Raw genomic sequence first — 14558 nt, 5'->3', positions numbered from 1 at the left:
CCCCCCATTTTATGTCCAGGAACGAGAGCTGAGCAAGAAGAGGAAAGAATGTGAAAATCTAGAGCATGAAGTAAAGAAGCGACAGAAGAGATGTCTGGATTTAGTAAGCACTTTGCCCCACTTTTTCCCCTCCATATTTGCTTCCTGCAAATCCTCTTTATATGTTAACAGCTAAGGAGACGGGATGAATGTGTAGATTGAGTTTATTGTCTTTAACAGGAGAGCCAGCTTGAGGATGAGCGAGGCCAAAATGAGCAACTAAAGGAAGAGGCAGAACTCCTCAGGAGGAAGGCACAGCTGCTCGACCAGGTCTCATTTCGTAGTTTTGGTCCTAATAGTGGGGTCAGATGTGGTCATATTTTAATAGGCAGCTCAACGCTGATCCAGTCAGTAAACCTGCTTGTTGTTTTCCCAGACTCGGGCTGAGAATGAGGAGCTGAGGGAAGATCTCTCCGAAGTGAGATCACAACACAATTCCGTTCTCGAGGAGAACCAGAGACTCCGTGCCAAACTGGAGAACCTAGAGCAGGTCCTAAAGGTACTGCAGGGAGTCAGACGTGTCTCGCGTCGTTTGCTGTTCATATCCTCCCCATGACGCACCGTTTCTTCTGACTTTCTGCTTTATTTCTTCCGAACAGCACATGCGAGAGGTCGCCGAGCGAAGGCAGCAGCTGGAATTGGAACATGAGCAGGCACTGGCTATCCTTAAATTCAAACAGGATGAAATCAAACGATTACAGCGGGTAACCTTTGACACTTTGCACGTTTGACAAGTTCATTTCTTGCTGAACTCGCAGCTGGTCCAGCAAAGTGCCCTGTAATGAAGGCAAACGGGGCACTTTGTCCAGCAGGAGGCAACCTTTGTGCACCGGTGAAGTCGTGTCAGCAAAGCTGTGAAATAGTTTTACATTTTAATGACTTTTTCCATATCTTTTGTTCTTTTTTTTAAATTAGGCTCAGTTATTTGCCAAGAGGGAGCATGAAGGAGTGGTTCAGATGCTGGAGGTGAGTTTGTGTAACATCACCAGGCCTCCTCCACACTAGAAAAACTAATCCTTACATAATTTATTTTTCAAATGTGACCCTTTATTATCCATGGTCCTTAAAACTATAATAAATCTTTTAAGTGTTTGTTTAAGTCACACAAAAACAGAGGAGCGGATTCTGTTCCTCTGCTTTTATCAGTTCACATCTTTACTGAAGTGAGCTCAGATCTGATCCATCATTTATGACAGCTGGATCTCCCCAACACCAAGCAGTGTGAATATTAAAGAGCTTTTTTTATTTTCACATTTTGCACCATTAGGTTTTCTACTCTTAACACACCCAGCAGGGAAGCAGTTTGTACTTTTGAAGGTCTAGCAGGTCAGGAAAACCGAACAGATGGCTTCTCTGTTGCTGTGTGACACTCACGCCTGCTTGAAGCTCGACTGTAAAAAAAGAAAAAATGAATCCAGATCACAGCTGAACACCCCTTGTGTCTGGTCGGCTGCTGGTTTTGATTGATTAGGAAAAGGTCAAAAAAACCACTTCAGTGTCTTCAGCAAATCTGCCAAACCATCAATCCCCACAGCCGACGCATCATATCTCATATCTCGTGCTGCTTTTTGTTAAGATGTGTGTATTTTACTTTAGGACCTGACTCGGCTTGTGTTGCGGAGGGAGCTGGTAGAGTATCGCTGCTCCTGTTTTTAAAAATGGCCCGCTTCCTTCCTCTTCATTTCTCTCACATTCTGTCTCTCCGTTTTCAACTCGAAGCATCACAGGAGAAAGTCTCTTCTCCTCCCACCCCGCGGAAAACCTGGGGTTTTGCTGCCGGCATTTTTCAAACCGTTAAAAATCACATTTTTTTTTTGAAAGCTTAACAAGAGGGTGTGTGTATTTGAATGGCAGGTGTCGGCTGCTGAGGGCCAAGAGACATTCTAGTGATTCTGCCTTCTGATCTGGACTCAATCAGCTGTTTTTTCCTAATATATTAATGTGTTATGGCATTCCTATAATGTATTTTCTCACAAGCATGTTTTTTTTTGTGCTGTTTTTTTGCTAACCAGAGTACACTGGACTGCATGCAGGTACTTTATGACCTCCTTTGACAAACAGTATACCACCCAGACACCTAACTTCCCCGTCAGATCATTGAGCTAGAAAACGAGACCCCAGCTGCTTTGATTTAATCCCTTCACGCATTTGTTTTGTATACATAGCTGCTCTACATGTAGGATTTACAAGCCTTGGTGTATTTAGTGTAAAATAGGGTTGGGTTACCAAAGTATTTTTAAACCAGGCCATTGACCTGAGGCCAGGAAACAGATCCGTGGCACAGTTCTCACTTCCAGCTACACTGAGAACATTTATCATGTTTATCGTTTCTGCTGATCTTGTTTTGTGTGCGCAAGAAAATCAGATTGCATCTTCTCAGTGTTTTCATTCCAGCTCTATAAGATCATTCTGCCAGTGTTTTTTTTTTTTGTTGTTGTTGTTAGCTAACCACTGATGCGCTTTGTAGCTGAGAGCTGACAGGAAATGTTGTTCAGACAGTTTCATGCAGCAGCTTCAGTCAGACCAGCCCGCTAGAAAACTCCCACCACAGCCGGAAGTGAGATCAGCCACATATAGAAACTGGAGTAGAGCTGTGCGCCCACGTCTGCAGAGCCCTGGCAAATAAACTTGTTCTTTAGTGGCTTTGTTATAGTGGGTGTACGACAGAAGCAACACAACATTTCAATGTCTGTCGAAAGTTTCCAGACAAACAGTTTTGCTCCTGTTTTCCGTCATAACATCAAACTGTCCCGCTTTTAATCGTCTTTCCTTTTCTTTCCACTGATCCTGGAGTTGTTCTGTGTTTGCAGCTTAGAAGAAATGTTCGAGTGACAGTTCAATTTGTCTGTTCTGCAGAAACCTCCCCGTAATGCTCGAATTTGTTATGAAACACGGCGTGTTTGTTGTCTTTTTTTGGTCCCTCTGCTAAAACTGTTAAAAAATTTATCGTCAAAATTGTGGACGGCAGGAATTAAAGCAAAGATTTTACGTGAAAAATGGTTTCTGCAAGACACTGACATTGAAGAAAACAGCTATGTCTGCTAACTTTCAGTGTTCAAGCCCTCACATGACTGGTTTAAGGGAAATTCCACCTTAAAACACCTCCAGTGGCTTCAGAAAGTATTCAGACCCTCTTCACTTTTTGCAGTTTTGTTATGTTGCAGTCTGATGCTGCAGTCGTTTCATTCATTTTATCTCGTTAACCTACACTCAGTATTTTGTTATGACAAAGTGAAAGAAGGAATAAAAAAAGGCAAACTAAAATATCACATTTTCATAAGTATTCAGAACTTTTAATTAACTATAAGTTGAACCATCTTTGGCAGCAATTAAACTTTGAGGTTTTTTGGTTTGAAGCAACAAGATTTGCACATCTGGATTATCAGTCATTCTTATTTGCAAATCCTTTTAAACTCGGTCCGGTTGGATGGGGACCGTCTGTGGACCGCCTCTCTATGACATTCACAGAGTTGTCTCTAAGTTGGGCCAAAGTCATGTTTGAAGCTGAACCTTTGGTCCAGTCTGAGATCTTTAGCACCATGAAACAGGTTTTCACTTCTATACTTTGCTCCACTCAGTTTTCCTCCACTCCCTGCTGCTGAACTCTCTCAGCATGATGCTGCCACCCCCATGCTTCACTGTTGGGATGGTGCAAAGCAGGTGATGAGCGGTGTCTGAAGGCCAAACAGTTTATTCTTGGTATCATCTGACCAGAGAATCTTGTTCCTCACAGTCTGAGAGTCCTTTAGGTCAACTTTCAAGTATTTTTCACTGAGGAGGTGGCTCTGAATGCCTTCTACAGAGATATGTGTGCCTTTCCAAATCATGTCCTCCTTCTTTTTCTGTCGGCTGTTCCCTTTTCAGGGGTCACCACAGCGAGTCATCCTCCTCCATCTAACTCTGTCTTCTGCATCCTCTGTCCTCACTCCAACTACCTCCATGTCCTCTCTAACTGTGTCCATATGTCTCCTCTTTGTCTTTTTCCTGGCAGCTGCATCTCTGACATCCTTCTACCAATATGTCCACTGTCCCTCCTCTGCACATGTCCAAACCATCAGTCTGGCCTCTAACTTTATCTCCCAGTCCTTCAACCTGTGCTGTACCTCTGATGGCCTCATTCCTAATCCTGTCCATCCTTGTTCCTCCCAAGGAGAACCTCAACATCTTCAGCTCTGCCACTTCCAGTTCTGTCCCCTGTCTTTTTGTCAGTCCCACTGTCTCCAAACCGTCCAACACAGCTGCTCTCACCACTGTCTGTAAACCTTTCCTTTGACCTTTAGTCACAGATCACTCCTGTAACTTTTCTCCATCCACTCCATCCTGCCTGGACTCTCTTTACCTCTTTACCACACTCTCTGTTTTCCTGGACAGTGGACCCTGAGTCCTTGAAGTCCTGCAGCTTTGTGACCTCTGCTCCTTGTAGCCTCACTGTTCCACCTGTCCCCTTCATTCACACACATGGACTCTGTCTTGCCACTGTTGACTTTCATCCCTCGTCTTTCAAGTGCGTACCTCCACCTCTCAAAGTTCTCCTCCACCGGTTCCCTGTTCTCACCTCAGATCACAATGTTGTCTGAAAATAATGTCCAAACTATTTAATTTATCTCAGGTGGACCAAAGTCAAGGTGTAGAAACATCTCAGATTTAGTGAAATGGAAAGCAGCTGAACTCAGTTTCAAGTGTTGTTTCAAATTATCTGAATACTAAAAAAGAGTAAAAGAGTGATTTCTGTTTTCCTTTGTAATATATTTATAAAATTTTATGAAATTCTGTTTTTACTTTGTTATTATTGGGTACTGACTGTACAGTAATGACAAAATTTTTTTTTAATGATTTTAAAACAAAGCATTGTAAAAAGGTAAATGGGTTGTGACTACTTTCTGAAGCCACTGTATTTCACCGTTCATACTCCATTTAATTAACTAAAGGAAAACTTACCTCACTTTTGTGTGTATTTACGAAAGTCACAAAGAAAAGATGAAGTATAGAGGGTCCCCCCACATGCTCAAGTGAAATCTGCTTATTATTACAAGTGGACTGAGTGTTAAAAGGTGGATATTTCCAGTCAATCTTTCTTCACTGTTTTTTTTTTTTCCCCTGAACGTGCATTCTCCTTGTCACATGTAGTCAAAGGTGCGAGACCTGGAGGAGAAATGCCGCAGCCAGAGCGAACAGTTTGGCTTGCTGTCCCAAGAGTTGGAGAAGTTTCGCCTGCAAGCCTCAAAAGTGGACCTGGCCAGTTCGAGCCTCCTCAGCAATCCCAGCCTGTCTGTTCTGGCCAACGGGGTGGGGCTGACGACAGAGCGAGGTGAGCTGCTGAGAGTGTTTACTCCTGAGGAAGACGGGTTTTCATCCTTTAATAGGTAGAACAACTAAGTGAAAGGAACTGTCCACTTTGTTAAGGTTCTTTGTAATATAACCCTCTCACGAAGGCAAGAGTTGAAGTACTAGCACTTGTAGGAAATAAAAGCCTTTAGGTTTTACGTCACAGATTTTTATTTTTGATTTTACTTGTTTTAAATGGTGAGCAAAGATGTAATGGTGCATGGTACATCCTGACATCAGGCTCCATGTGTGGAAATCAGATAAAGATTACGTTAGTAGGAGGCGATTACCACTCTCATCTAGAGGAAGGGCACACATGGTGTTTGAAGTTGCTTTATTTTAAGTTCCACGACAGAAAGGAGGTAGAGGAAGATGCTATCTAAAGCACTCAACAAGAAAATAAAGCAAGAATGACACATTCGGGTGAAACACAGGAGCTTGAAGTTTTGGGTTCTTGGTAATTGAGAGCAGTAGTGGAGGTGGATCTATGGAACACCAGAAAGGTCATAGTTCACGCACTTTGAAACACCCTCTGACTTGTAATAAAACACTGCTAAATACGTAACGAGGAGTTTTATAAGCTCTTCCTGTAGATGAACAGGACACTATGCCTCAGCTAGCTGGAAAGCTCGACGTGTTTAACTCTTTTTAGAGTTTTACGTCAGCAGATGTTCAATTTTCTCTTGCCCCTTTTTTTGCATCAAGTCATGGCCTACCTTTCTTTACAACACCTGCCACTAACAAGGGTGCTTTGTCTTTCAGCTTTTTTGTTTGTTTGTTTAAAATAAGGTTAGCAAAGATCCTAGCATTTGTTGTTTCTCTTTCCTGTTTTGCTGAACCTGCATCAAGCCATGGCACCAAATTCGAGGCGTGTGCTGAACTGATTTTTGTGTATCATTACACCCCTTGTAAGAAGACATGAGCTGATGTTGAATATCGTTGTCACGCCAGTTTTTATCTTTTGAATATCAATGAGGTTCACATCTCCTTAATCTCTTTTCATCTGTGTATAACAAGCGATATTTATAGAACACTCATTTTGAATTAATCCCAGCCACGATTGCCTTAAATGTAACAACAATGTAAATCTACGCCAAGCCTTTCGTCTCCCTATGTCCCACCTTTTCCCCCCTGCGCTCTTTATGTGTTATAGACTGCACTGATGCCACTTTGGATTTGGTGTCTCTGGGTGAGATAGCCTTCTGGAGTCTCGAGGGAGGTGACACTCTCTCCTGCCCTGAGGGTAATGATCTGAACGGTCCGCTCTCCGTCTCTGTTAATCATGATATGTGTTGGGCACTGTGACATAAGCACGGCATGCTCTGACCCGTCATCTCACCTCCACCGTTATTGTACGAGTCCAACATTAAAGCAGACTTTGTAGATCTCATCACCGTACGGTGATGAGAGTCGTGAAATAAAGCGCACAACGTCTGTGGAGTAGAAAACCAGCTAAGCCCCTTAACGCTGTTGGTGTGACACAAGTCGACACAAGGTAGTGTGACCTCTGACTTCAAGCAGATGGAGACAGGATTTTTTTTTCCCCCCTCGCTCCCTCCACTGTTTTAATCAGCCATATTCAGCCTTGATCCTTCTGCATGCGAACCAGCGAACTCACCCACTCAGCAGGTCACGGACAGCCAGGTTAACCAGCAACAGGGCTGAGCTGTAACCACGGAACATGAATTATCCTCTTCTCTCCTGCTATAGATGTGGCCGCTGCGCTGCGCCTGGGCTCCACCCCCCACGCTGCAGGTCTCTCCAGGGTGGAGCGCTCGCCTGTCACCAAGCATCGGGAGCTGCCCACCATCAGCGTCAGCAAGTCTTCCTCCACCAAGTCCGAGACTACACACCTCACCCCCAAGTCAGACACCCATCTCAGTCCACACAAATCAAGCTCAACACACGAGGTACTTGCCCCCCCTCTTTTTTTAAAATTTTCTCTTTAGGAACACCATTCACACTGAAATCAAAGTGGTTGTGTAGAAAAATAGTTTATTAGCACTGCATGAATAAGGCTAAAATGTGACCATCAGAGGAATAATTCAGATCTTTTTGTGGGGTTTTCCAAAGGTTTTAAATAAATCATATATTTCCTGTTGTAGTTAGCTGTTGCAACAACTTCAGTTTGGATAATTAGAGTTTAATTCTGACCAGATTATTGAGTTAATGGCTTGTCCAAGTGGGGCCAAGACCAAAGTAGATTACTGCTGTCCTAAAACAACTCCAATCTCAGAAATGTTATAGTGATTCACACAAATGCGATTTTATAAACCACTGTTTTGTCGGTTTTGCATCCCATTGTTATTTCAGCAAAATTAATATGAGTTTCCTGCTGGAATTGACCCCAAGGCTGCACCAGAAGTGCTACAGCTAGTTGCTTCTGCCGCTTTTTGTGTTCACAAATAACCACAGAGGTCCATATAAATAACAGTGTAATGTAAAACTAACAACAATGTAAAGGTTTAAAAACACAGAGCTTACATAAACTGCTGTGGTCACAGCTAGTCCAAGCCAGGCCACTTTGGTTGGGGCCTTGCTTAGATCAGACTGCTGTTAGCTCAGCAGTCTGATCCTAAATAAACTTATTTTTTCTCCAAATAGAGGTGGTACAAATGTAAGTAACACATCTACTTGGAGTTAAACTCACTTGAGTGAACTATTTATCATATTTAGAGATGTCCTCTTAAGAGGGGGGTTCCTGTGCTAAACTGGAGCCAGAGCTCGCTCAGCACCAGCTCTTTTTGTTTCCACCACCATCAGCTCTGGCTCTAGCACTGAAAACCCAGTGCCAACTTGGCACCAATTTTGTGCTAGGCCAGAGCAAAGAACCTCTTTTACCAGAACCTGGAGATGGACTCATGGAGCTCAACACCCAGTGAAAATGTGGTGGGTTCCCATATTCACATTCACAAACACAAACTGTTTGTAAGTGATAGAAATAATTACAGTAGAGCAAGTAAGACAGCAGCAGATTGAGGAAATGTGGTCAATTTATCCTCCAGCAGTCCGAGCCTATAGCAGCATAACTAAGGGATAGCTCAAGAAACCCAAGCCAACCCTAACTAAACCAGTCCTTCAATGCTAAGTTGAAGCCAAAGCTTGCCCAACACAATTTTTTTTTCTCTTTCTACTGCTGAAAGGGCTGGCTTTAGCTACAAAAACTCATGTGTTGTTAGCATAAACTTATTTTTGTGGCTGCGGCTGTAGGTGGGCCTATAGAGACTAAATACACAAATTAAAACTAGCTGAACTGAAACAAAGTTCTTTAGAAAGATAATATTTCAAATTGTTCAGAAGCAGAAACATCTATTGTTTCAAGAAGAAACTGCTTGACCTCTGGCAACAGAGTTGAAATTGGGAAGAATGACGTCCCACCAGTGTGGTTGTGATTAGACTACTGGTGACCTCATTTGTATTAAAAATAGCTGTAAACAGAAAACTATGTAAATGTACCTGTCTTCTCTGGTGTGATCTCTGTTCCTGTAACTCAAACCAAACTGAGCCTATATTTGTTGGATAGATGACAGCTAAATTTTCTCTTTGATCGTAGGTTGATAGAAATGCTTTTTTGATCTCTTACTTTTGTTCCGTCATTGTAAAATTCATCTTCGTTCTTTTGTCGTTCACAGACAGGCAGACATCCATGCAGTGTCACATTGTTTGTGTGGGTTTAATGGATTAAAAAAACCTTCTTAAACTGCTTGTCTTGTGATGCAAGTACAGAACAGAGCTGATTATGCTAGTGCTTCTTTTACACACGTCCTTAGGAGGAATATTTAGGGTTTTTCTGCTTCAGCTTCTGTCGCCCGACGTGTCCAGGGAGTCAGGAATGTTGGTGGTCTTTTCATCTGTTCACTTGTTAACCCACAAAGCTCATATGTAGTGAGATAATCCACTTGGCGTTTAGGATTATGAAGGTTATACAGTAGTAGTTGTAGACGATTATCTTTCAAAAGGTTTTCCCAGGGAGCTGTAAACACTCCCCGTCTTTTACTGTGGGAAACAGTTTTAAAAAAACATCAATTATCAATACGATTAGTAACCAATTCATAACAATCCCAACAGGATAAGAAACACTAAATATTCAGTTTATTCTTATTTTTTAATTTTTAATTTAATTTTTTTACTTTTTCAGTGTTTTCTCCTCTGTTTTTTCTCCCTGTAAAAATCCACCTAAACACTTGCATTCAAACAGTTTTTTTTTTTCCCCCAGTCTTTTCTATGCAGTCACGTTATTTTAGATCCTGCATTCATATCATATTTCATGTAAAACATGCTCTCATCTCGTACAACAATTGGTAATATATTATTAGTCTTTTGTGCTACAGTAAAGTAAGTTTCATCTTTGCAGTCTAGAAGTTACATTGCAAAGGTTTTCACCCCCTTGGTATCCTGTTTTGTTGCCTTACAGCTTGGAATGTAATTGGATTTTTTATATGAATATACATCATAAATAATTAAGTTTAAAAGGGAGAAAACATTTATTAAATACTGAAAAAATATATAAAACTAAATAGCGGCGCATGCAGGCATAGCCACGACCTTTGCTTTGAATCCCAACCATTATAATCTATGTACCAAATGGTCTCAGTATATATACACCTGCTCTGATAGCTACCAGCATCAACACCACTTCAGTACATTAAAGTAGTAAAGGCCACCACCAAGCAAGAGACATCATGAAGACCAAGGAACTTTCCACACAGGTCAGACAAAGTTGTGACGAAGTACAGACCCGGGTTTGGTTTTATAAAAAAATCTAAAAACTGTGAACATCCTGCAATTCTTAATTAAATTCATTATTAGAAAATGGGAAAATTATACGCAACAACAAACCTACTAAGAGAGTCGTCCACCAAATTACACAGACCGGGCCAAGAGGGCATTAATCAGAGAAACATCCAAGAGGCCTAAAAGAACCCTGACACAGCTGATCAACTCTTCTGCAGAGATGGGAGGATCAGTTCATAGGACCACTGTAAGCTGCACAAAGCTGGGCTTCATGGAAGAGTGGTCAGGAAAAAGTCATTGCTTAAGGAAAAAAAAAAAGGTAGACTGTTTGGATTTTCCCAAAAAGCATATGGAAACTCAGCCACCACGTGAAAAAAGGTGCTGTGGTCTGATTAGAATAAAAATGATTTTTATTTAGCCATCAAGGACACCAAGTCTGGAGCAAACGTAACACCTCTCATCATGCTGACAACACCATTCCCGCAGTGAAGCATGGTGGTGGCAGCATCATGCTGTAGGGATGCGTTTTTTTTATCAGCAAAGATAGCGAAGACTGGTCAGTATTAAATGAAATATGGATGGAGCTGTGGAATAAATGTCCTGCAATGGTCATGAAAAATTGACAAAAATGAAAGATCTAAGTAAATTCTACATTATAAGGCAGTAAAGTAGAAAAAGACTAAGGAAGTAAATTTCCACAATTCAATTTTCTCAATAGATCATGTCATTTTACTTTTTCAAATGGTAAATGGCCTGCATATAGCGCTTTATCTAGTCCAAAAACCCCAAAGCGCTTCACACTACAGTCATTCACCCATTCATTCAAACATTCGAACACCGGTGGCGGTAAGCTGCATTGTAGCCACAGCTGCCCTGGGGCAGGCTGACAGAAGTGAGGCTGCCATCACACCTCCGGTTACAGGATGAACCCTTACCTCCTGAGCCACTGCCGCCAGACACGTTTCTCATCCCGGGTGTGTTTTTCGTGTGTTAGAGGTCCTGTTAAATGACCCGCCCTGCCCTTTGTGCTGCCCTCAGGCGGACACTGCCAGTGAAGTGGAGGAGTTGGACATCGACGTGGCTCCAGCACCTTGCACCCTCAGCAGGGCAGCACCAAAGCTCCAAGTTTTTATTGCAAGATACAGGTAGGCGTGAAACCGACACCAGAGTTGACTCATGATTGCAACAGTTTGTTAATGTGTGGTGAAAATAAATTGTCAAATTTTCTTCAATCAGTTACAATCCTTATGATGGCCCAAATGACAACCCTGAGGTGGAGCTGCCCCTCACTGCAGGAGAGTACATCTATGTATATGGAGACATGGATGATGATGGTTTCTATGAAGGTAGCGCTGGCTTTATTATCTATGCCTGCAGATTATTGGTAATACCTTTACATGATGTTTAGTATTTTCTTGTGGTTCCTTTCAGGTGAGCTGATGGATGGGCGGAGAGGGCTGGTTCCCTCGAACTTTGTTGAACGTGTGTCAGATGACGACCTGATGAGCTCTCATCATCCAGAGACGGGGGATGTGTCCCACAACTCTCTGCTAGACAGCAGCCTGCACAGTGCCAGCCACCAGCATCACCTCCACACAGGAGTCATCACCTCGGAACGGACAGGGGCCTCAGCTGCCTCCGGCCCCCCCTCAGCCCTCTCAGATTCAGCATCAGCCTTGCCTGTCCCGGCTCCCCTCACCAACGGCCTGGACTTGGATTTGGAGGAGGTGGGAGTGGACATTGTGCCTTACCCACGTAAACTCACCCTCATCAAGCAGCTTGCCAAGAGCATTATTATTGGCTGGGACCCTCCGTTGGTGCCGGCTGGGTGGGGCAACGTGTGGAGTTATAACGTGTATGTGGACCAGGAGCTGCGGCTCAGCGTGCCCTTCGGTGCCCAGACCAAAGCAGTGCTGGAGCGGCTAGACATCAACCTCAAAGCCTACCGCGTGTCAGTCCAGAGTATGACAGAGAAAGGCCTCTCAGACCAGCTCCGCTGCAGCCTGCTGGTCGGCCGGGATGTCAGTGTGGCGCCCACGCAGCTGTGCGTGGACAGAATTACCGCCACCTCTGCCAACCTCACCTGGCTGCCCAGCAACAGCAACTACGTGCACATTGTGTCCTTGAATGATGAAGAGTGTGAGCTGGTGAAGGCTGGCTGCTACTCGCTGTGCCTCAATAACCTCTTGCCCAGCCGGCAGTATACAGTGAAGGTGGAGGCACGGCCGCACCGTACGCCATGGGAGTTACCTGTGGAGCGACGGGAGCACAGAAGCACCACGGTCACCTTCACCACACTGATGGCAGGTCAGTTACTTCTTGTCTGTGAGTTAGATAATATTTTCTTGATTTGCCACTAAATTCTGTCAGACAAGGGTATGTTTGGAACAGGAAAACTTCGGTCTGGCTCAAATATTGGTTGAAATTAAGTAATTCAGCAGCTAATTGAGAATTTTTATTTTTCCTTAATAATAAAATATTTGCATAATTCAGATACAAACACATCAGTAATGGCACACAGATCTGTGTTGTGCTCCCAATTATTTTATTGTTGTGTATACTATTTAACCATCATGAAACAAAGAGATAAAAATCCCTTTCAGAAGGTTACCAAGGCTTTGTCTGAATTCCACTGCAAGCATTTTTTATTGTGACTGTGGCTGATTGTAATTTTTTAAGAATGTTCTGTGTTCCTATGTTCTATGCCAGAGATGGACAATACTATGTCTACAAAAGGCCAAATTGACTTGACTAAGGTGACTGAAGGGCCACATATTGACCTGAAAACGTATTTTACAGTTATCACAGTTTTTTTTTGCCAACAATTAGCAATACGAAGTTAGTGTTTACAAGGTGTGGGCACATGGATTTCTGTGCTTGGCATTGTTCATGTGTAATCACAGATTTTTTTTAAATTTATTTATAAAGTGCAAAAATCTGCTTTCTGAAAACGGTGATTTAACATATTTCGAGTTGGCAGTAAATCTCCATTTTACTGAGCACAGGAGCACCTCAAGGACGTGTACTCAGTCCTTTCTTCTTCCCTCTGCCGACTCATGACCGCACTGCTAAATTCAGTACAAACCAACTCGTTAAATTTGCTGATGACACAACAGTGGTGGGACTCATCAGCGATGGTAACAAAAGGTGGAACAGTTAGTAAGCTGTGTGGAGACAACACTTTGGCGTTTTACAAAACTAAAGAGATTATTAGGACTTTTCCATATCAAATATACTGACTGTGAATTAACATCTGTGACAAAAATTAAGATGTCAGGTATTGGGTAAATTATGCATCTTTACAGACTATATGTGTCAATTTTTTCCTAGAAGTTAAAATAGAGACACAGTTTAGTTAAAAATCTAGCTTTCTATTGAGTGTCCAAAGACTAGTTGTTTTACGTTTAATTTTTAAAAAATTGCTAGTTCTTCTAGATTCATTTTAAAGTTGTTTTGTATATATTTAGAAGTATTAGCAGCCGAGACGAGATTGCCCCTAGAGCCAATTCTGGTATTGCTGTAAAGAAATGCCACACGTTTTAATGAAGGCTTTATTTAGAATTCGCTGATTTTTAAGCCCACTTGTTTGGTCATTTTTTTATGTCCCAAATACTAATTGCAGTAAGAGTTTGGGTAAACAAAGCAAACTCCTTTAAGAATGTAAATGAAGTCACTGCTGCTGCTCTGTGCTTTACATCCTGAGTTTAATTTGATGCCAAATGTCTGCACCATATTTACGTTCTGCTCCTCCGTGTCTGCAGCATTTTAATGCTCCTAGTGACGCCCAAAGCTTATAAACTGCACAGTCAGCATGATCAAGAATTTGACACATTTTTATATATATTTATTTTATAAATAATCTTTGAAATGTGCTTAAGTTTCATGCCCACAGTCTGGGAATTCAGGTATCTGGATCTTATTGTTTTAGTTTAATGAAGTCGTAGCTGGCAGCTTTCTTGGTAGAATCGTGTACCTAGTTTTATACTTATTTTTCCTGTATTATTTCCTGTGTGTTCTTGCTAATCAGTCAGTGTTTTGTTAGTTAAGAGTTAAGAAACAAGCTACTGTATATTTTTGCCACTGCAGTTTAATGGCTTTCTCCACTGTAGGTCCCCCCGACGCTCCTCTGGATGTGCAGCTGGAGGCCGGTCCCTCTGCAGGGATCGCTCTCATCAGCTGGCTGCCAGTCACCATAGATGCTGCCGGGACCTCCAACGGAGTCCGTGTCACTGGATATACCTTATACGCTGACAAAAAGAAGGCAAGAATATTCTTAAAAAGTCTTTCATCAAACGTTTAAAATCTTTCTGTCAGAAAATTTATTAAAAGGATAGTTTGGCCGTAAAGTTGTAAATATGTAAGATCTTACTGTTCAAATTGCTATCTCCAACTAGTAAGATATTAAATATTTATAACTTTTTCCACAGATACCCACCTCAAAAAAGACTTAACTGTCTTTT

The 14558-nt window shown here is 42.2% G+C and overlaps 1 protein-coding gene across 3 annotated transcripts in view; it reads left to right on the top strand.

Annotated features, from left to right (window-relative positions):
• The window catches only part of LOC108233880 (RIMS-binding protein 2), a 74625-nt gene that overhangs the window by 42631 nt on the left and 17436 nt on the right, over window positions 1-14558 (top strand). Inside the window, exons 7-19 of one of the 3 annotated variants that reach the window (XM_037978965.1) lie at window positions 20-103; window positions 220-309; window positions 416-538; window positions 639-743; window positions 955-1005; window positions 2052-2072; window positions 5167-5347; window positions 6518-6607; window positions 7075-7274; window positions 11137-11243; window positions 11335-11444; window positions 11530-12405; window positions 14208-14359. In XM_037978965.1, the coding sequence (XP_037834893.1) occupies window positions 20-103; window positions 220-309; window positions 416-538; window positions 639-743; window positions 955-1005; window positions 2052-2072; window positions 5167-5347; window positions 6518-6607; window positions 7075-7274; window positions 11137-11243; window positions 11335-11444; window positions 11530-12405; window positions 14208-14359 (2190 nt within the window). Of the gene's footprint in view, window positions 1-19; window positions 104-219; window positions 310-415; window positions 539-638; window positions 744-954; window positions 1006-1635; window positions 1669-2051; window positions 2073-5166; window positions 5348-6517; window positions 6608-7074; window positions 7275-11136; window positions 11244-11334; window positions 11445-11529; window positions 12406-14207; window positions 14360-14558 lie in introns of all 3 variants that reach the window. The other 2 variants (XM_037978964.1, XM_025005149.2) reach the window with 2 other exon arrangements.

Source organism: Kryptolebias marmoratus, linkage group LG13, assembly GCF_001649575.2.
Source record: "Kryptolebias marmoratus isolate JLee-2015 linkage group LG13, ASM164957v2, whole genome shotgun sequence".
In the NCBI taxonomy this organism is placed as follows: domain Eukaryota; kingdom Metazoa; phylum Chordata; class Actinopteri; order Cyprinodontiformes; family Rivulidae; genus Kryptolebias; species Kryptolebias marmoratus.
Note: the sequence above shows the minus strand (reverse complement) of the source record. Positions and strands in the feature narration are given on the sequence as shown.